The 23,570-nt window shown below is 37.5% G+C and overlaps 1 protein-coding gene across 9 annotated transcripts in view; it reads left to right on the top strand.

Annotated features, from left to right (window-relative positions):
- Positions 1 to 22,804, top strand: part of PRKACB (protein kinase cAMP-activated catalytic subunit beta) — a 160,770-nt gene extending 137,966 nt beyond the window's left edge. For all 9 annotated transcript variants that reach the window (XM_066268795.1, XM_066268798.1, XM_066268794.1 and 6 more), the window contains 2 exons: positions 16,588 to 16,752; positions 19,603 to 22,804. In XM_066268795.1, coding sequence (XP_066124892.1) covers positions 16,588 to 16,752; positions 19,603 to 19,728 — 291 coding nt within the window. In that variant the 3' untranslated portion in view covers positions 19,729 to 22,804. The remainder of the gene's footprint in view (positions 1 to 16,587; positions 16,753 to 19,602) is intronic.
- Positions 22,805 to 23,570: the final 766 nt, after the last annotated feature.

The following is a 23,570-nucleotide window of genomic DNA, read 5'->3' as shown; positions in this document are numbered from 1 at the left end:
GGAGCTTCCTACCCTCTTCAAATGACTCTTCTAGACAGACTGTCCTTGGGTTGTCTGGAAACGTAATGATAGATATTGCTGTCTTCCAAATTCCTCCTTTGATTCAAAAATTCAGCTTCAGGTCATTAAATGTTATTCTAATGGAAAGATTGAAAAAATGAAAAATGAATTAGTCCCAGTTGAACTAAGCATGATGCAAGGCAGTTCCATAAAAGTTACTATTTCTTTTCATACCTGCCAGATGAAATATATGCCATCGTTTTAGAAGTGAGTAAACTTCACTCCGAAAGGTGAAGGGTTTTCTCCAAAGCGTGGAGCATGTATGTAACTGGAGTTGTGACGAAACCAGCTATTCTTTCTACTACAGGAATAGCTTGGCAGGCCCTGGCCACTAGCTCAGATGGTTAGAGCGTCATCCCACTAAGCCACCGTTGTGGCATTGATCTCCAGTCAGGGCACATACAGGAAACAACCAGTGAATGCATAAATAAGTGGAATAACAAATTGATGTTTGTTTTTCTCTGCTTTCCTCTCTCTCTAAAATCAATCAGTAAATAAAAATTAAAAGGCAAAAGAAATAGCTTAGAATTTTTGAGGTGAATATTCAGTTTTATTTAGTTTAACTCCCTCATCCTATATGTAGGTAAAGCAAGACTTAGAATTACACAAAGATAAAAAGAAGTTTGTGGCAAAGCAAAAAATAGAGTTGAGTTCAGTGGTTCACTCTTTATTCTTTCACTGGCTTCAGTGATTCCTCACAATCTTAGCTTTATTCTTGCATTTCTGACCCTTCCTTCTCAATTTCCTTGGCTGGGTCCCCTCCTCTTCCTTCTCTGTACTTCTTTCATTGGTGGTCACATTCAGTTTCATGACTTTTAATACCAGCTGACAAGTTTTAAATTCATTTTTTTAGTCCATACTTGACTCATGAGTTACAAATTCTTGTACTCAACTTCCTGCCTGCTCCACATTGATGTCTAATAAATATCTCAAATTCGGCCTGTCTAAAACTGACAGATTTTTGTTTTCCCTAGCAAATGTGTTCCTCCCACCACCTTTCCCATCTCAGTTGATGACAACACCATCCCTTCAGTTACTTAGGCCAAAACACCCTGGAGTGCTCACTAATGCACAGGAAAATCATTTTGTCTCTATCTTTAGAAAATATGAAGAATTAAACCACTTCTTACCACCTCCACTGATATTGCTGTTTTCTGAGTCACTAGAGTAGGTCTTTAAAAATGTTCAATCAGATCCTGTTACTCCTTTCAGAACCTTGTAATGATTCTCTGTTCTCTTCAGAATAAAAAATTAGAGACCTTACAATGCACAGTTTTGTGAAAAATGATAGTATGACATTTTAAAAGTATCACTCTTATCACTAGGTTATTTATCCCCCATTTTTCTCACTAGAATGTAAATCCTGTGAAGACAGGGATCTTTGTCTTATTTTGTTTGCCACTGTACCCAAAGCAAATCAACACCTAGCACATTGAAGGTGTTAGTATTAGTATTTGTCAAATTAGTATTTGTCAAATTTGAATATGTGCATTCATTAAATATTGCTTGAGCTCATAGTTTTTGCCATACCAGCGCTGGACATAGCAAATCAGTGTGATCTCTGCCTTCGAGAAGCTTTCATGAAGTGGATGACCGCTGTCAGAGATACTGATTCATTTGGTCTTCTGTGTATTCTGAAAGTCTGTATATTTCTAATCGTCACAGACAATTTTGATACACATCATGTGTTGTGTTTGTTTATACCTAACTGTAGAAATAGATTTATTCTCAAAAATATACAAAGAGAAACTCAGAAGTAAGTTGGCTTCCAAAGGTTGGGGAAAAAATCCTAAATAGGAAATATTAAGGGGAAAATGACCAAATAAATGCTCTAGAAACTGTATATTGCACAAACACCTTTTCCATGTTAAATAATGCCAGTTTTCAATAATCTTCTCTCTTAGATCTAATGGTTTAATGGGTCTAGACTGTGTCCTCCGTGTCTGGCTCTGTAGAGCTACTTCCACAGCACTTGCCTCGAAGCTTGCATGGACTGGCAGGAAGCTGTGAGGACAGGATTCAGTTGTTTTCCCAACAGTGAAACTACCGAGCTGGTAGCTTCACTGGAGTTCAGGGTCCTTATCTTTACAGTGCAGGTTTAGACTAAATTAAACTAAGCTCCCTCTAACTCCGAAATTCCAAGATTCTGATTCCACTTTCTAGAGCAATTATAATTGATAATAGTGATTGAAATAATACCATTCTTAATATAGTTTTGAAGGAAAAATTAGTCATTCTTCCTGTTATAGAAATCTTTGGTATTTCCAGGTTAATTTACTTAGTGTGGCAAAAGTAGATTTACATTTGTAATTACGTAAGACATAGTTTATTCTTATATCAGCATTTATTATTGTATTATTTTCCTCATGAACAACTGTAAACCTACTTTTGCCATGCCCTGTATTATGAATAAAGGTCTTGCAATTAAGTTATTTTCTTTTTTTTTTTTTTGCTTTTTCCTTTGTTTATTTTATTTTATTTTATTTTATTTTTTTTTATAATTTTATTTTTTTAATGGGGTGACATCAATAAATCAGGATACATATATTCAAAGATAACAAGTCCAGGTTATCTTGTCGTTCAATTATGTTGCATACCCACCACCGAAAGTCAGATTGTCCTCTGTCACCTTCTATCTTGTTTTCTTTGTGCCCCTCCCACCCCCTATCCCTCTCCCATTCCCCCTCCCCCCCGTAACCACCACACTCTTATCAATGTCTCTTAGTTTCACTATTATGTCCCACCTACGTATGGAATAATACAGTTGCTGTTTTTTTCTGATTTACTTATTTCGCTTCATATCATGTTATCAAGATCCCACCATTTTGCTGTAAATGTTCCGATGTCATCATTTCTTATGGCTGAGTAGTATTCCATAGTGTATATGTGCCACATCTTCTTTATCCAGTCATCTATTGATGGGCTTTTTGGTTGTTTCCATGTCCTGGCCACTGTGAACAATGCTGCAATAAACATGGGGCTGCATGTGTCTTTACGTATCAATGTTTCTGAGTTTTGGGGGTATATACCCAGTAGAGGGATTGCTGGGTCATAAGGTAGTTCTATTTTCAGTTTTTTGAGGAACCACCATACTTTCTTCCATAATGGTTGTACTACTTTACATTCCCACCAACAGTGTATGAGGGTTCCTTTTTCTCCACAGCCTCTCCAACATTTGCTATTACCTGACTTGCTAATAACAGCTAATCGTGGCCCTGGCCGGTTGGCTCAGCGGTAGAGCGTCGGCCTAGCGTGCAGAGGACCCGGGTTCAATTCCCGGCCAGGGCACACAGGAGAAGCACCCATTTGCTTCTCCACCCCTCCGCCGCACCTTCCTCTCTGTCTCTCTCTTCCCCTCCCGCAGCCAAGGCTCCATTGGAGCAAAGATGGCCCGGGCGCTGGGGATGGCTCTGTGGCCTCTGCCTCAGGCGCTAGAGTGGCTCTGGTCGCAACATGGCGACGCCCAGGATGGGCAGAGCATCGCCCCCTGGTGGGCAGAGCGTCGCCCCATGGTGGGCGTGCCGGGTGGATCCCGGTCGGGCGCATGCGGGAGTCTGTCTGACTGTCTCTCCCTGTTTCCAGCTTCAGAAAAATAGAAAAAAAAAAAAAAAAAATTAAAAAAAAAAAAAAAAAAAAATAACAGCTAATCGAACAGGTGTGAGGTGGTATCTCATTGCCGTTTTGATTTGCATTTCTCTAATAGCTAAAGAAGATGAGCATCTTTTCATATATCTGTTGGCCATTTGTATTTCTTCCTGTGAGAAGTGTCTATTCATATCCTCTTCCCATTTTTTTATTGGATTGTTTGTTTGTTTGTTGTTGAGTTTTATGAGTTCTTTGTATATTTTGGATAGTAGGCCCTTATCTGAGCTGTTGTTTGAAAATATCATTTCCCATTTAGTTGGCTTTCTGTTTATTTTGTTATCAGTTTCCCTTGCTGAGCAAAAACTTCTTAGTCTGATATAGTCCCATTCATTAATTTTTGCCTTCACTTCTCTTGCCATTGGAGTCAAATTCATAAAATGCTCTTTAAAACCCAGGTCCATGAGTTGAGTACCTATGTCTTCTTTTATGTACTTAATTGTTTCAGGTCTTATGTTTAGATCTTTGATCCATTTTGAGTTAATTTTTGTACAGGGGGAGAGACTGTAGTCCAGTTTCATTCTTTTGCATGTGGCTTTCCAGCTTTCCCAGCACCATTTATTGAAGAGGCTTTCTTTTCTCCATTGTGTGTTGTTGGCCCCTTTATCAAAAATTATTTGACTATATATATGTGGTTTTATTTCTGGACTTTCTATTCTGTTCCATTGGTCTGAGTGTCTATTTTTCTGCCAATACCATGCTGTTTTGATTGTCGTGGCCCTATAATAGAGTTTGAAGTCAGGTATTGTTATGCCCCCAGCTTCATTCTTTTTCTTTAGGATTGCTTTGGCTATTCGGGGTTTTTTATAGTTCCATATAAATCTGATGATTTTTTGCTCTATTTCTTTAAAAAATGTCATTGGAATTTTGATGGGAATTGCATTAAATTTGTATATTGCTTTGGGTAATATAGCCATCTTGATTATATTTATTCTTCCTAGCCAAGAACAAGGTATATTCTTCCATCTCATTATATCTTTTTCGATTTCCCTTAACAATGGTTTATAGTTTTCATTATATAAGTCCTTTACATTCTTTGTTATGTTTATTCCTAAGTATTTTATTTTTTTTGTTGCAATCGTGAAGGGGATTATTCTTTTGAGTTCCTTCTCAGTTGTTTCATTGTTGGCATATAGAAAGGCTATTGACTTCTGTATGTTAATTTTGTATCCTGCGACCTTACTGTATTGGCTTATTGTTTCTAGTAGTCTTTTTGTGGATTCTTTGGGGTTTTCGATGTATAGGATCATATCATCTGCAAAAAGTGATACCTTTACTTCTTCTTTTCCGATATGGATGCCTTTTATTTCTTTGTCTTGTCTGATTGCTCTGGCTAGAACCTCTAGTACCACATTAAATAAGAGTGGAGAGAGTGGACAACCCTGTCTTGTTCCTGATTTAAGGGGGAAAGCCTTCAGTTTAGTGCCATTTAATATGATGTTAGCTGATGGTTTATCATATATGGCCTTTATCATGTTGAGATATTTTCCTTCTATACCCATTTTGTTGAGAGTCTTAAACATAAAATTGTGTTGTATTTTATCGAAAGCCTTTTCTGCGTCTATTGATAAGATCATGTGGTTTTTGTTCTTTGTTTTGTTGATATGGTGTATTACATTAACCGTTTTACGTATGTTGAACCATCCTTGAGATTCTGGGATGAATCCCACTTGATCATGATGTATTATTTTTTTAATATGTTGTTGTATTCGATTTGCTAGTATTTTGTTTAGTATTTTAGCATCTGTATTCATTAGAGATATTGGTCTGTAGTTTTCTTTTTTTGTGCCATCCTTGCCTGGTTTTGGTATGAGGGTTATGTTGGCCTCATAAAATGTGTTTGGAAGTATTGCTTCTTCTTCAATTTTTTGGAAGACTTTGAGTAGAATAGGAACCAAGTCTTCTTTGAATGTTTGATAAAATTCGCTGGTATAGCCGTCAGGGCCTGGACTTTTATTTTTGGGGAGGTTTTTAATGGTTTTTTCTATTTCTTCTCTACTGATAGGTCTGTTTAGGCTTTCTGCTTCTTCTTGACTCAGTCTAGGAAGGTTGTATTGTTCTAGGAATTTATCCATTTCTTCTAGGTTGTTGAATTTAGTGGCATAAAGTTTTTCATAGTATTCTACAATAATTCTTTGTATATCTACGGTGTCCGTGGTGATTTCTCCTCTTTCATTTTGTATTTTGTTTATATGAGTTCTTTCTCTTTTTTCCTTGGTAAGTCTTGCCAAGGGTTTGTCAATTTTGTTGATCTTTTCAAAGAACCAGCTCCTTGTTCTATTAATTTTTTCTATAGTTTTTCTGTTCTCTAATTCATTTATTTCTGCTCTGATTTTTATTATCTCCTTTCTTCGGCTGGTTTTGGGTTGTCTTTGTTCTTCTTTTTCTAGTTCCTTAAGGTGGGAAGTTAAGTGGTTCACTTGGGCTCTCTCTTGTTTGTTCATATATGCCTGAAGCGATATGAACTTCCCTCTTATCACTGCTTTTGCTGCATCCCATAGATTCTGATATGTCGTATTGTCATTTTCATTAGTCTGTATATATCTTTTGATCTCTGCACTTATTTCTTCTTTGACCCATTCATTTTTTAAAAGTATGTTGTTTAGTTTCCACATTTTTGTGGGATTTTTTTCCTCTTTTTTGCAGTTGAATTCTAGTTTCAAGGCTTTATGATCAGAAAATATGCTTGGTACAACTTCAATTTTTCTGAATTTGCTGATATTGTTTTTGTGGCCCAACATATGGTCAATTCTTGAGAATGATCCATGTACACTGGAGAAAAATGTATACTCAGTCACTTTGGGATGAAATGTCCTGTAGATGTCTATCATATCCAGGTGCTCTAGTGTTTTGTTTAAGGCCACTATGTCTTTGTTGATTCTCTGTTTGGATGACCGATCTAGAGCCGTCAGCGGTGTATTGAGGTCTCCAAGTATGATTGTATTTTTGTCAGTTTTTGTTTTAAGATCAATAAGTAGCTGTCTTATATATTTTGGTGCTCCTTGGTTTGGTGCATATATATTAAGAATTGTTATGTCTTCTTGATTCAGTGTCCCCTTAGCCATTATGAAATGGCCATTTTTGTCTCTAAGTACTTTTCCTGTCTTGTAGTCAGCATTATCCGATATGAGTATTGCTACACCTGCTTTTTTTTGGATGTTATTTGCTTGGAGTATTGTTTTCCAGCCTTTCACTTTGAATTTGTTTTTATCCTTGTTACTTAGATGAGTTTCCTGTAGGCAGCATACAGTTGGATTTTCTTTTTTAATCCATTCTGCTACTCTGTGCCTTTTTATTGGTGAGTTTAATCCATTTACATTTAGTGTAATTATTGATACTTGTGAGTTCCCTATTGCCATTTTATATCTTGCTTTCTGTTAGTTTTGTGTCTTGTTTGATCCTTCTCTTTCGTTTTTCTATCTTTTGTTTTTATTTGGTTGTATTCCATACATCTTTCCTCTGTTGCTATCTTTTTTATCTCATGTGCTTCTGTGGTGGTTTTTTCAATGGTGGTTACCTTTGAGTAATGAAAAGGGTCCCTACCCTGTTCATTGTAGCGAACTATTTTGTGAGTACTTTTGCATTCCATCGTCCTTTGCTACTGTTAATCTCCGTCTTCTCCCCCTCTTTCTTTTTGTTGTTGTCACAGTTTAAATTTGGTTTTATTGTGTTCTTCTTGGAGCTTTTACTTGTGGCTCTGTTTTTTTTTGTTCTTTGTATCTGATTGGAGAACCCCCTTTAGTAATTCCTGGAGTGGGGGTTTTCTGATGATAAATTCCCTCATCTTTTCTGTATCTGTGAATGTTTTTATTTCTCCTTCGTATTTGAAGGATAGCTTTGATGGGTATAGTATTCGTGGCTGAAAGTTCCTCTCTTTCAGGACTTTAAATATTGGGGTCCACTCTCTTCTAGCTTGTAGAGTTTCTGCTGAGAAATCTGATGATAATCTAATGGGCCTTCCTTTGTATGTTGTATTCTTCTTTTCCCTGGCTGCCTTGAGAATTTTTTCTTTGCTGTTGGTTTGTGTCAATTTCATTATGATATGCCTTGGAGTAGGTTTGTTGGGGTTAAGAAAACTTGGAGTTCTGTTTGCTTCTTGAACTTGAGGCTTTAGTTCTTTCCACAGGCTTGGGAAGTTCTCATCAATTATTTGTTTAAGTATGTTCTCCATTCCATTTTCTCTCTCTTCTCCCTCTGATATACCTATTATTCTTATGTTATTCTTTTTGATGGAGTCAGATAATTCTTGTAGGGCTATCTCATTTTTTTTAATTTTTGAGTCTCTTTCTTCTTCTCTCTGTTGTGCCTCAAGTTGCTTGTCTTCTATTTCACTAATCCTCTCTTCTATCTGACCTGTTCTATTAGCTAAGCTTGTTACTTCGTTTTTCAGCTCGTGAATTGAGTTTTTCATCTCTGTTTGATTTGTTTTTATAGTTTCAATTTCCTTGGACATATATTCTTTGTGTTCATGGAGTTGTTTTCTGATTTCCCTATATTGCCTTTCTGTGTTTTCTTGTATATCTCGGAGGATTTTTAGGATTTCTATCTTGAATTCTCTGTCATTTAGCTCCAAGGTTTCCAATATATTAAATTTTTTCTCCATAGATTTTTCCTCATCTAGCTGTGTTACCTCTCTTTCTTTTGTATCCATGATATTCGATTTTCTCTTCCTTAATGGCATCTGAGGGTGGTTTTGTTGATAGTATTAATGAGATTTAATAAAGAATAAAAAGTTAAAAAAAATAAAAAAATAACAAATCGAAAAGAGTTGTTTTTTTTAAAAAAAGTTAATAATGAAATAAAGAAAAATAAAATAAAATAAAAATTTTTAAAAATGAAATTATTCCCCCCCTCTTTTTTTCCTCTCCTCTCCTCTCCCCTCTTTCTTGAGAAAATCTTGTGGTGGACTGTGAGTTATAACAAACAATGCCTGTGATGGAGGGCCTGAATTGGGGAAAAGTAATAAAGGGGCAAAAAAGAGAGAAAGAAAAAAAAGAAAAAAAAAGGAAAAAAAATAAAAGAAAAAAGAAAAAAAAAAGAGCGTATGGACCCACAAAAAGCAAATAAGGAAAAAATTTGGGTCAAGAATAAAATGATTTGCTTTTAGGTGTTGGTTTTCTAAGAGTTATGATGAGAGGAATAAGAGGAAAATGGAAAAATGGGGGGACAAATTAAAAACTTACTATTGTATTTAGTGGAACAAGAACTAGATAATATGGAGAGCCAGGGATGGGAGCACTGCTAGTGAGTTAAAAAGGTGAAGTAAAAACCCCCCAAAATGCCACAAACATAGGATGAGTCCCAGATAAGATAATTTGTTTGTTATTGAGGTTTGAATGAGAGGAGATGTAAAGGAGAAAGGAAGAAACTAATATAGAGGGAGAAAAGAAAGAGAGAGAGAGAAAAAAAGAGGGAACCACTAAAAGAAGAAAAAAGAAAGGAGAGAGAGAGAAAGAGTTAAGGGTTTTGGAGTGCAACCCTCATAGAGAGAAAGGAAGAGAAGAGAAATGATAATGGGAGATGTAACACTTATGGGTAGTGTAGTTCAAGGAGAGGAGAGAGTAAGACCGGTAGAGAGTTAATCGGCCAAATTGGAGGAGGAAAAAAAAGTCTCAAGAATGAAGATACGAGAAACAAACGAACAAATATAATAAAATGGGATAGGTTATAAAGTCTGCAGATTATTCTTGATTTTGAGAAGTTATCTTCTTGCTTTTTCTTTTCTCTTCCTCTTCCTGGTCGGTGACTCTGTACCCCGGGTTCTGCCCCTTTGGCACGCTCAGGTAGAGGTTTGCAGTTGATAAGTCTCTATGGCAATGTCATGTATTGTGCTTTATTCTCGTTGGGAGTCGAGGCTCATTAGCATTTATAGGCTCCGACAGTGAGAGAGTCCGTGTTCCTGGAGCCTTTCTCCTAGTCTTTCCTTCCTCAATTAGTAGCCTGATAGTCCAGGTATGGGGTTGCTGCTGCCTCTGCCTGGATAGTAAGAGGCTCAAATTGCTGGCAACTCCCCACTCTATTTCCACTCAGCACAGGGCTCTGGGTAAGGCTCAGTCAGTCAGAGCTGCTAGCATAATCAGGCGGGCTTTCCGCCCACTCGAAGACCTCTGGCTCTGCCACTCTATCCGGTAACACAAGCGGGCGCCCACTTCCGGGGCGCTTGGAGGAAACTCTCACTCACTGTCTGCAACCAGGATATCCGGCCAGCAGTCTCACGCTCTGAGTGAAACCCCCAACCGCAGGGAAAAGTTGCAGCGTTGGAATTGAGTCTCGCTCCGTCCCCGTGTGCGGCCTTTGCAAGGCGCTGGGGCGGCCCGAGATTCCGCTTTGGCCCACACAAAGGCCCCTGACTCTGCCCCTCTCTGCGATAACACTGGCGCGCACTGCCGAGGCACTCGGAGGAATCGCTCACTCCTTATCTGCGCGCGCAAACCAGTATATGAGGCCGGCCGTGGTTCCCTCTGAGTGAAACAGCCTCCAGCACGGAAAATCTCCACCGTTGGGATTAGTTCTCACTCCCTCCCGTGCGTGGCTTTCCCAGGGCGCTGGGGCTGCCCAGAGACTCTGCCCTCAGCCCACCGAAAGGCCTCTGACCCTGCCTCTCCGTGGGGCAACACGGGCACCCACTTCCGCGGCTTAGGAAGAAATCTCTCTTCCACTAACTGCGCACCGACCAGGAGACCAGGTAAAATGGCCGCTCCGCTTGTCTTTCTTTGTTTGGGTTTGGTGCGAGTGTTAGCTTGTATTGCCCGGGTTGCCACAGGATCAGATTTTCCTCGGCTTGGATCTCTGAGCCACAGCCTGGTTCGGCCGTTTTTGCTGCGGCGGCCTGGATCTATTCACCCCCTTTGCCCGCCTCAGTTTCTATATTCACAGTTACCAGAGAAAGCCACCCTGTTTAGGTTAGTGAGGAAGGCGGAGCATTTCTTACTCCCTATTTCCTTCGGGGTTTGGTTATATATTTAGCCAATTTTTCACTCAATCATACCTTTGGGTGTATTGCGAAGAATCTGGAAGCTCCAAGTATAGGTTTTTCTGTTTCTGGTTGAAGATCTTGTTGAGTTTTGGGGGAGATTTATCGGTATCGCTTCCTACTCCGCCATTACTCTCTCCTTTGTTTTCAATTAAGTTATTTTCCATTTTGTTTTGCTTATTTTGTGTTAGGAGCTTTTTGTTTTTCGTTTTCTAATTTCAGTTTGATGACTCAACGTGGGCACTGCATTGCACATTACCTCAGTTCAGAAGATAATTTCTATGTAGTACATTACTGTCCACCATTCTGAACACCATGAAGGACACATTGCATTGAGCAGTTCATGCAAACTATTCTAAACATAATAGGTCTTCTTCAAACATATTTCTTTGGAATCTAAACAAAGAATGTAAACCACTGTCTATAGGTAATATTTTTCAAGTAAACAGTGTGCCTTTTGAATACTTCATATGCTCTTGTTTTTATTCCTACTAGGATAAATGAAGAAATATATAGCAAATATTTTTAAGATGAAAATTTCAGTATTTTATAAAGTTCCTGATAATAACTATTCTCAGGTTATTGAATTGCAAAGATAGTATAGACTCATTAAAAGTGTGTACGCTGGAGTCAGAGTACTCATTTGAAATTACAGCTTCAACAATTCTTAGCTCTGTAGTATTGAGCAAATCACTTAATCTCTGTAGGTGTCAATGATATCACCTTTAAAATGGGGGTAATAATAACATTTTCCTCAGTATTATGCTTTGCATTTTGTGAGCCCATGCATATAAACTGTTAGAGCCTACTTCTAATAAACCATTTTGTCAGAAGTAAAACCTAAAGGTGGTAGTTAACATCTTTTTTTTTAAACATAAAACCTCTTATAATCTGTGATAGTACAGGCTTTTCAAAAATGAAGCTTTTAGTTGCTAATTTATATGAGTTGACCCCCCCTTCCCAAATCCTGGTCATTTAGTACCTATCCTACCTTCAAATAGTCTTGCCACAAATATCATTTTGTTTTCCTCTAGTATGACGATAATTTTAGTTTGTTTACATTAAACATTTTTTATCTATCACTAGCAGAACAAATAAAATTTCTGCATTAAGAAGTGAATAGAGTTACAAATAGTGCTCTTTAAGCTTGGGTGTATATATATATGTATGAACGTGTGAATCTCTTGGAGACAGAAGCTGAAATCCTCAGGCCCAGTGCCCTCATCATCGGAAGTAAGCCCCAGGAACCTGCATTTTTTTTCCTGAAGTTGGAAACGGGGAGGCAGTCAGACAGACTCCCGCATGCGCCCGACCGGGATCCACCCGGCATGCCCACCAGGGGGCGACGCTCTGCCCATCTGGGGCGTCGCTCTGCCACATTCAGAGCCATTCTAGAACCTGAGGCAGAGGCCACAGAGCCATTCTCAGCTCCCGGGCCAACTTTGCTCCAATGGAGCCTTGGCTGCAGGAGGGGAAGAGAGAGACAGAGAGGAAGGAGAGGGGGAGGGGTGGAGAAGGAGAGGGGGAGGGGTGGAGAAGCAGATGGGCGCTTCTCTTGTGTGCCCTGGCCGGGAATCGAACCCTGGACTCCCGCACGCCAGGCCGATGCTCTACCACTGAGCCAACTGGCCATGGCCGGAACCTGCATTTTTTTTTTTTAATAATTTTATTTTTTTAATGGGGTGACATCAATAAATCAGGATACATATATTCAAAGATAACAAGTCCAGGGTATCTTGTCGTTCAATTATGTTGCATACCCATCACCCAAAGTCAGATTGTCCTCTGTCACCTTCTATCTTGTTTTCTTTGTGCCCCTCCCCCTCCCCCTTCCCTCTCCCATTGCCCCCTCCCCCCCGTAACCACCACACTCTTATCAATGTCTCTTAGTTTCACTTTTATGTTCCACCTACGTATGGAATAATGCAGTTCCTGTTTTTTTCTGATTTACTTATTTCGCTTCATATCATGTTATCAAGATCCCACCATTTTGCTGTAAATGTTCCGATGTCATCATTTCTTATGGCTGAGTAGTATTCCATAGTGAATATGTGCCACATCTTCTTTATCCAGTCATCTATTGATGGGCTTTTTGGTTGTTTCCATGTTCTGGCCACTGTGAACAATGCTGCAATAAACATGGGGCTGCATGTGTCTTTACGTATCAATGTTTCTGAGTTTTTGGGGTATATACCCAGTAGAGGGATTGCTGGGTCATAAAGTAGTTCTATTTTCAGTTTTTTGAGGAACCACCATACTTTCTTCCATAATGGTTGTACTACTTTACATTCCCACCAACAGTGGATGAGGGTTCCTTTTTCTCCACAGCCTCTCCAACATTTGCTATTACCTGTCTTGCTAATAATAGCTAATCGAACAGGTGTGAGGTGGTATCTCATTGCCGTTTTGATTTGCATTTCTCTAATAGCTAAAGAAGATGAGCATCTTTTCATATATCTGTTGGCCATTTGTATTTCTTCCTGGGAGAAGTGTCTGTTCATATCCTCTTCCCATTTTTTTATTGGATTGTTTGTTTGTTTGTTGTTGAGTTTTATGAGTTCTTTGTATATTTTGGATAGTAGGCCCTTATCTGAGCTGTTGTTTGAAAATATTATTTCCCATTTAGTTGGCTTTCTGTTTATTTTGTTATCAGTTTCTCTTGCTGAGCAAAAACTTCTTAGTCTGATGTAGTCCCATTCATTAATTTTTGCCTTCACTTCTCTTGCCTGTGGAGTCAAATTCATAAAATGCTCTTTAAAACCCAGGTCCATGAGTTGAGTACCTATGTCTTCCTCTATGTACTTAATTGTTTCAGGTCTTATGTTTAGATCTTTGATCCACTTTGAGTTAATTTTTGTACAGGGGGAGAGACTGTAGTCCAGTTTCATTCTTTTGCATGTGGCTTTCCAGTTTTCCCAGCACCATTTATTGAAGAGGCTTTCTTTTCTCCATTGTGTGTTGTTGGCCCCTTTATCAAAAATTATTTGACTATATATATGAGGTTTTATTTCTGGACTTTCTATTCTGTTCCATTGGTCTGAGTGTCTATTTTTCTGCCAATACCATGCTGTTTTGATTGTCGTGGCCCTATAATAGAGTTTGAAGTCAGGTATTGTAATGCCCCCAGCTTCATTCTTTTTCTTTAGGATTGCTTTGGCTATTCGGGGTTTTTTATAGTTCCATATAAATCTGATGATTTTTTGCTCTATTTCTTTAAAAAACGTCATTGGAAGTTTGATGGGAATTGCATTAAATTTGTATATTGCTTTGGGTAATATAGCCATCTTGATTATATTTATTCTTCCTAGCCAAGAACAAGGTATATTCTTCCATCTCATTATATCTTTTTCAATTTCCTTTAAAAATGGTTTATAGTTTTTATTATATAAGTCCTTTACATTCTTTGTTATGTTTATTCCTAAGTATTTTATTTTTTTTGTTGCAATCGTGAAGGGGATTATTCTTTTGAGTTCATTCTCAATTGTTTCATTGTTGGCATATAGAAAGGCTATTGACTTCTGAATGTTAATTTTGTATCCTGCGACCTTACTGTATTGGCTTATTGTTTCTAGTAGTCTTTTTGTGGATTCTTTGGGGTTTTCGATGTATAGGATCATATCATCTGCAAAAAGTGATACCTTTACTTCTTCTTTTCCGATATGGATGCCTTTTATTTCTTTGTCTTGTCTGATTGCTGTGGCGAGAACCTCTAGTACCACATTAAATAAGAGTGGAGAGAGTGGACAACCCTGTCTTGTTCCTGATTTAAGGGGGGAAAGCCTTCAGTTTAGTGCCATTTAATATGATGTTAGCTGATGGTTTATCATATATGGCCTTTATCATGTTGAGATATTTTCCTTCTATACCCATTTTGTTGAGAGTCTTAAACATAAAATTGTGTTGTATTTTATCGAAAGCCTTTTCTGCGTCTATTGATAAGATCATGTGGTTTTTGTTCTTTGTTTTGTTGATATGGTGTATTACGTTAACCTTTTGGAACCTGCATTTTTATCCTCTACTCTCCCACTTGATTCCAATGGACATGGGTCCTAGGACCACACTTTGAGAAACATTTATTTACAGAATAGCAGGACAGTGGCCACCAGAAGACTATGACTGTGAATCTAACAATGCTATATAACCAGCTTTGCATGCTCATGACTTAACTTCTGCATTGAGAACATGAAACTATGTCAATTATGGTGAAATTTTTGAAAGTCAGAGTTCTGTATGTTTGTAGACAGTATAATAAAGAGCAAAAATTATGAGGCTAGGAATCATAAGACTAAATATCTAGTCCCAGCTTTGCCACTTGATAGTCTAATGATTTGGCAAGTTATATAATGTCTCTGGGTCTGAGTTTCTACATCTTTAAGAGTTAATACCATATCCATTATATCATCTCTAACTAGGTTGTACATTCCATGAAATCAGAGACTTTGTTTTTGCTCACTGCTATATATCTAGCAGCTAGAACAGTGCCTGGTACATGGCAGATATGCAATAAATAATTGTAAAATCAATGAACTACATTGTTCAAAATGATCTAATGAAATTCGGGGGGGGGGATAAAAACACAAAAACGGCACAGTTCCTTCAGAAGCTCACAGCCCAGAGAAGATAGACACGCACAAATACTACAGCTTAGTTGAATGCATACACTGTGGGGGTCAACTGAGGCAATGTAGTTAGTCACTTTGCAAGTTATAAGGTGATCACCATACTTGAAAAGAACCAAAATAAGAATGCAAGGAGGTCAGAAATGGCCATGTCAACCCTTTAAAGCATTTTCTACAGAAGTCTGTGGTCAGTTTGAAGTCAATGCCATGATAATCCAGAGAATAGTGTTTGTGGAGGTGGGGATATGAAATGGGGCCAAGGTGTGCATAATAGGGAAATGGGGTCAGAATGAAAGTTCCCATGAGCATACATACATACATACATACATACATACATACATAGATACATGCACATAATTACTTGCATGTGTGATGGGGAAGAGACCACAGGTTGAAAAGGATAGTCAAGAGGTAGTATAATGAAAGAAAAGGGTAAAAAGATATAGATATTTCTTCTAACATCATCCCTTGGTAGTACCCATTTTAATTTTTCAGTGCCCATATTAGTAAAAGGGTGAGAACTGGGAATTATGTTGGAGTAGAGAGTTAGAAGAGAAAAATATATGAAAACAAAACAATAGACCTAGGTCTTTTATGACTAATACTTTATTTTACTGATTGCCTAATATAGTATAATAACACCTTCAGTTATTTTGGGTGCTTTGTTTTGTTTTGTGTTGTTTTGAAGGCTGGAAACCAGTTGACTAATTGTAAAGTCTTAATAAATTAGGAAGTAGAAAATGCTTTTAAACTAATCTAAATCATTTTTATACAGTTGCATAACAGTAGAATTATACCTAAAAGTCACCCACTAATACATGAAAAATGGTTTTCTGTGCTGTGAAAGGCACAGAAAAAAAAAACCCACAGTGTGGGTTTTTATAATAATTTTTATACTTCCTTTTTTAAATCTCTTTTCAAAATGTGCATACAGATATCTTTATAGTCTGCTTTTCTATTCAAATTTTAAGTTTAAATTTGTATATCTCTAAGGAAGAAGTTTGTAATGTGGGATCCAAAGGTTCTCTCCTAAGGAGGGTGAACCTCTGACATGGCTGGATAAGTTCTGTATGCTACGCACATTTTCTGTAGATACAAGGCCCCAAGAGAATAGTTTCATTCACTTCTTTATGACTACTCTGGGGGCTGAAATGTGTAGTTAAAAAGTGTTTGAAGGTTATCTCTACATATTTTTGTTTATATAATTACCTATTTAAAAAAACTTTCTGAGATCAAAAGAGAAATAGCAGGAGTCTGGGAGCTTGTGCTTCACCACGCAGTCTGTTGGTGCAGGTTCGGTTCCCGTCACACTTCAGTTCGGATCTCAAGGACCTTCTACGGAACCTGCTGCAGGTGGATCTGACGAAGCGGTTTGGAAACCTGAAGAATGGTGTGAGTGATATAAAAACTCACAAGTGGTTTGCCACAACTGATTGGATTGCTATTTACCAGAGGAAGGTGAGCCTTTTACTTCTTCAACTTAAAAGCATTTTTAAAGGTGGTGTTTATGTGTAGTAACATTATTTTCAACTTAATATATAGCTTTAATTTTCTTTTCTTACTGTTTGAATTAACCCTATTCAAGTCTTAAGAGATCTTTATATCCCACAACTTAAAAATGAGTTTTCTCCTTGATTAAAGAGAAAGCATATATTCTGTATTAGACAGTGCCCTAAGGGTTTGCATTTCAAAACTGATGTGAAGCCATCTTAGAAAGACAATATGTAAATAAATACAGGCTCTCACCCAGAATTGGCACACAGCTAGATTTAATGATAGTTCATCGCTAGATGCATTAGACAGTTTCCAGCTTTTATCCATCACCTTTTCAATTCATTTAATAAAAGGTCTTGCTTTGCTAAATTACCTTAATCTCTCCTTTTGCTTCTTAAGTACCAAGTTAAAGATAATTTGTATGAATAAAGTGTTTTTATCTCGAATATAGTTAATTTTTTCACGTAAAACTGAAAGTTCTAATGTTTCTGACTTGTATTTAATAATGCTGTACAGCCACATGTGAATTTTCTTAGGGAAAAAATAGAAATGCTCTAAGTAAACTAGTCATACCACAGTTTTTCTGATTTATATCTTTTCTAAGAGATAATAAAAACAAAGCATTACAAGAATTCTAAAATTCAGGAAATGGAAAATATAGCAAAACCAATACAGTGATATTGCAGCACAGCCTCTGGATCTTCTAAGAGGGGATCAGAAACTCTCTAACCATGAGACAGCCATTAACAGCATTCTCTCCGCCCGGTTATGTTTATGTAGTCAAGAATAAGGTCCTTAGCAATTTAAAGTAGATTTTAGATCTTATAAGTAAACATTTCATATTTTTATATCTTATTTTTATTTCTTATTCCAAAGTATTGTTAACCATACAATATTGTATTAGTTTATTTCCTAGCACGAATGCAGTACTTCATAATTCATTAAAAGCAAGTCTCTGTAACTTCTCATTTTAGTCTTTGAAGTAATCCTATGGGATAGCTGTACCATTTCCCCCATTTTACTGGTAAGAAAATCAGCTCAGAAAGGTTAACTACTTTAAACATAATCATGTAGCTGCCAAGTAACACCTATTTTTGATCCCAGATTCTTCAAACTTCTTATTGCAAGATCGCATTGTTATTAAAATGAAGCCCCAAACCACTGAACAATATATTGTTTCATAAGATTTTTATAGATTTTACATATCATCTGCTTAACTTTTATGCTCCGATAATATTTGGAGTGGGAAGCCTGCCTGAGCATGAACTCTGGGGATCAGTAGACATTGGTCAGAAATCCTAAATTAACCACCATTAGCAATGTGATCTTGAGCAACATATTTACACTCTTTAAAGCATCTGCTTTCTCATCCTTAAAATTTGGGTTAAGGTAGAGAATGCAAAAGGAAGAGTAGTTTAGGGAGAAGATTAAGTGGATGAGTCCAGGCTCTATTTTTCCTTCTGTAGAGGAGGTATGTTTTCATATAGTTATGATCAGGTAATTTGTTAAGAAATAAATTCAGGCCCTGGCCGGTTGGCTCAGCGGTAGAGTGTCGGCCTAGCGTGCGGAGGACCCGGGTTCGATTCCCGGCCAGGGCACACAGGAGAAGCGCCCATTTGCTTCTCCACCCCTCCGCCGCACTTTCCTCTCTGTCTCTCTCTTCCCCTCCCGCAGCCGAGGCTCCATTGGAGCAAGGATGGCCCGGGCGCTGGGCATGGCTCTGTGGCCTCTGCCTCAGGCGCTAGAGTGGCTCTGGTCACAACATGGCGACGCCCAGGATGGGCAGAGCATCGCCCCCTGGTGGGCAGAGCTTCGCCCCTGGTGGGCGTGCCGGGTGGATCCCGGTCGGGCGCATGCGGGAGTCTGTCTGACTGTCTCTCCCTGTTTCCAGCTTCAGAAAAATGAAAAAAAGAAAAAAAAAAAAGAAAGAAATTCAAAACTGTCATACTCCCACCAGCCAGAGGCACCTCTGTGGTCTGCACCATTTCAGTCCTCATGACTTCGGTAACGTGCAGGACCTGTTTCCCTCCCGCCCACACCTTCCCCTCACATTCAGATCATTAATATCACAGTCAGGACCGGATTCTATTTGGGTGACTCATTTAATCTATATTTTCTTTTAGTGCTTTTGGTCTAACTTTTTGCTGTCACTATTTAATAATTAGGCAATTATTCTCTATGCATTTGTTGAATAATCCTTATTCGGCCCCATATTTGAAATTCCATTTTTACTAATACAAAAATTATTATATATGTCGGTCTGTTTCAGAACTTTCTTATGAGTTCTTTTTGTCTGTTTTTGTATTATATACTACACCATTTTTATAGCTTTATAATGTGGGTTTTTTACTTTTCAAGGTACTTATGTATTTAATATGTAGAATTCTCAAATACATGAAAAATTCATAGTTCAATACTTATCCAGCTTTTTTTGTGGTAAAATATGCATACCAACAGATTTACTATCTTATAGAGGCTTCACTACATTGGGCATGGTTGATTAACTCACTGGCCTTTGGTGACTGAACTATTCATTCAGCTCCTCTCCCCTCCCTGGAGGTCTGACAGTTCCAGTCCTCTAAAATCACTTGGCTGGTTTCCCTGGCAACCAGCTCCCATGCTTAGGTTACCCAGGGACTTTCCAAAAGTCACCTTATTAACATAACAAACGGTACCTTTACCACTGTCTATACTTAGGAAATCTCAAGGGTTTTAGGAACTCCCTGCCACAAATCAGGGTGAGGACCAGATATATTGTATTTCTTTTTATAAATCACAATATTACACTTACTTTTCTCTCTATCTCAATTATAGGTGGAAGCTCCATTCATACCAAAGTTCAGAGGCTCTGGAGATACCAGCAACTTTGATGACTATGAAGAAGAAGATATCCGTGTCTCTATAACAGAAAAGTGTACAAAAGAATTCTGTGAATTTTAAAGGTGAGCGAGGAGATGACAGCAGAGCTCACGCTCGGTCTTTGCACTCTGTTGAGAGAGAAGGGTGGAGCGGAGACGTCCTTGTTGAAGCAGTTCCCTAGTTCCTTCATTCCAGCGACTGAGTGAGGTCTTTATTGCCATCTGTGTGTGCACTCTGGTCCATTGTGTAACAAGGCACCGCTGAGCAGGCGTTGTCTGTGCCGTAACACAGAACTAGACACTTCGCTGCTTCTCTTTGGTGTGTCTTTCTCCTCTCCTCCTACACCCATTTTTTCCCTTTTCCTTTTTATTAGTTTTTCTCCAAACAGTGCTCCATTTTATTTTTTAGTGTTTCAAATGGGCAGTGTTATGGCTTTATGATATTTGAAGGGAAGGATAAGTGTTGCTTTTTTGTAGTTCTTGCCAGTATTTTTTTGGTCAATGGCTTAAAGATATACTTTCTAATAATTATTTTTACTTTGGGTAGCTCAGACTCAGTTCTGGAAATAAATTTGCATTGGCTAAGATAGAGTAGCTACACCCAGCAATATGGATTCCTATAGAGCAGAGCTTCTATTTCCCTCACCTCTTTGTACATCATCCTCTTCTTGAGGAGCTGAGACCAGCCAGTGCAGTGTGACAAACGTGTTTCGTTCACAGGATAAACTAATGCTGTGGATCATTGTCACCCGGGTTCTCGCGCGTGCTGCTGGCATTTCTGTAGGTATTAGAGAAGAGTTCTAAGATTTCTAAACCTCGACTCTTCCATAAGGGTTTTAGCCAGTATTTTAATAAAACGTGACTAATGAAAGTGACAAAATTTTAAGTTTCTTAGTTGAGTCCTCATTGTAAACTTTTTAAAGGAAAAGAATGGCACTAAGAAGAACGTTAATGTGGACAAATAACTTTGCTAAATCAAACAAATGGCTCACTTCTTGTAAACAATATAGGCATGCTCTTATTTAAATGAGGTTTTGTGTTTGTTTCTGCTTTGCTCTGCTTTGTCACTGTTCAGAACAAAGGAAGTCATTGCCAGGTTATTATCCTGGTGTATAGATTTGCAGCCTGAGGTAGAGGCACTGTTGCGGGAGCTTTTACCCTAAGCCTCATCAGTGAGGAGAGGGACAAACTTTATAAAGCTGCCGCAGTTGTATTTTAATTTTGAAGTGTGATATCTTCAGATATGTAATAATTTCCAGCTTCTTTTCTTTCAGTAAACAGAATGTGTGACCATGCAGATGCAATTTTAGCATTGGAGGGTTTTTTATATACCGTTTTGCCAACTGACTTAACAACTCTTGGTCATGTGGAAATTTCAAGCACTTTTGCACATAAAGTTTTGTGCTTATTGAGAATCCCTGGCTTAACTCAGTTTTTAAATTTTTTTTTTCCTTTGGTTTTACATTTTCCTGCCTGGTCTTCTCTCTGTGAGTCAGTGACCTAGCTTAAAACAACACACCAAAATAGTTGAAATCAGACTGTGCTCATTTTTTATGATCAATTAACATGCATATAGATGAGTTGTTTTTAATCAAACTGATCTTCATGTATATAAGCATTCTGTTGGCTTCATTATCGGTGCAGGGAGTCACTGACTCCACCTCCTGTCCTCTCTACCGCACCCTTGTAAAACCCTTGATACATTGAAAAAGCCTGTCTGAGATGTTCTTTGGCTCAGTCTGTACATCTTTTGGTTGTCAAGTGTTCCTGCATGGTTATGTCATTTACAAGCTGATGCTAATTTCAGCTTTTGGTCCACTTATATTTAAATGTGCAAGAAAAATAACTAGTTTACTGTAGTAAGTTTGATGTAACAAAAATATATCATCATGTTAATAAACTGATAAAACATAGTTTGTATAAAATATTTTAATTAGGTTTTTTTTGTATTTCATTTAAACCCTAGAACATGCTGATCATTATATTCTATATGTATGCTACAAATTTTATGGTAGCTTTGTTGCATATTAGTGTAAAATTATTTTAATAAATCATGGGAATGACTATTTGATTATTACATTTTAGTTTTCAGTAATTCAAAAGATTTCTATGAATTCTAACAATATTTTTTTTAATAAAATTACTACTGTCCAGCACAACTTGCTGTAGACTGTATCTGGGTAGATGTCCCCTAGGCAATACATTGGTTTTGAGGGCTACATAGCCATTCCATTTTACTCTCTGTTTAAAGGACATGAGCAAGCTTTTAAATATATCAAGGGAGTCTATTTCCAACCAATCAAGTATACTGAATTAGAGTATATTAAAATTATACAAAATTCTCAGTTTCTGCCACAATTTCAAGAACAATATAAAAACTTAAATAAGTGGCATAAATCAGTATTTCACCTCAAATTACACTGTTTGAACCAGAAGAAATTACATTTTTATTTGGTGAATAATACGGAGATGGCATTGTGGAAGAGGAGGCCTGGCCTGGCACTCAGACAGAGCCCGGGCCTCGGTTCTCTCCTCTGTGAAAGGGAAGAGCTCCACGAGGTCCTTTCTAAGGTCCCTTCTCACTTTCACATGTTGTGATAAGGTTTTTTTATGACATTTTGAAGGGATAATAGCTCTGAAGTAAATCTGCCTAAGGTGATCTTTTAGGACTCTTTCTGCTTCTTATCTTGCAGTGTTCTTATAATTTTTTGAATATCGTGAGAACCTCATGTCTGTTCAGATTCCCTCATCCTTCACTAATGCTAAATATCCAATTGATATCAAACTGTCAACCTACCAAAACAAAGGTATCATGGCTTGTGGGTATTACTATCATGTTTTTGATATGTTTTCATATTGACTGCCCATTGGCCTGAAAATACTCATCATTAAGCTTGAAAAAAAAATCATTTTTCTTTCACACTGATTGTTTTTTTCTGCTTATTGTAAGAATCAGATGAAATAATGTATGTGAAAGCAACTTGTAACCTGTAACCTATCAATGTAAAATGTTAAGGTGTATTGTTATTTCATTAATTACTTCTTTGTTTAGAATGGAATTTCCTATGCACTATTGTAGCTAGGAAATGCTGAAGACAACTGTGTTTTTTAATTAATCAATAACTGTTAAATTAAAGTATCTTCAAAGGATAAAAGAACTTATTGAGTATTGAAGTTTCTTTTTTGCCCCTCTCTCCTGATTTATTTTCTGCGATACTACAGATGCTTATAGATGCCTAATTTTTATGTGGTTGGGTTGGGCTTTTGGTGATGAGAACAGAGCAACAGGAGGAGAACTGTCGCCAATTACTCCAACTGGGAGTTTACTGAGAAACTCCTAGATTCATTTCTGTAGTTTCTAACAAATGTTTCTACTTCTTCCACATGCTATCAGTCTAAACTGTTCCTAATCTAATCATGAAAATTTTCATTTTTAAAGGATTGTCCCTACACTATCTTTCATCCTTTTATTATAACAATAAACTGAATTTATACATTTTTCTCCAGAAGTGCTTTTGAGCTTCATGTTACCTCTCCCTTTTTAGCTAGGTTGATTACTGTGTGTTTCTGTAAATGTCCTCGATCTCAATAAATAATTTTTTAGGTAATTATTGTAATCACTTACCTTTTTATTGCTCTGATTGTTACTGCAAACATTATAAATATTGCCGCACTTTAAAGCACAGTGCTTACTATTTTTAACCCAGTGCTTACTTAGTTTTATCATTGTTATGGTTTAATATAAATTTGTTTGCTCATTTCCTTATGTAAATAATTATAAAAATCTAAACATCTTCACTGCAGAACTACTGTTATTTGAATACCATTTAATGTTTTTTATGCACAAATATTGAATGTGAAGTTAAATACTTTCACTTTCACTTTCCTGAACATTTTCTATATGCCTTATTTAATAGCTTTTGT

The sequence above is a fragment of the Saccopteryx bilineata genome, chromosome 3, assembly GCF_036850765.1.
Source record: "Saccopteryx bilineata isolate mSacBil1 chromosome 3, mSacBil1_pri_phased_curated, whole genome shotgun sequence".
NCBI lineage: Eukaryota > Metazoa > Chordata > Mammalia > Chiroptera > Emballonuridae > Saccopteryx > Saccopteryx bilineata.
Note: the sequence above shows the minus strand (reverse complement) of the source record. Positions and strands in the feature narration are given on the sequence as shown.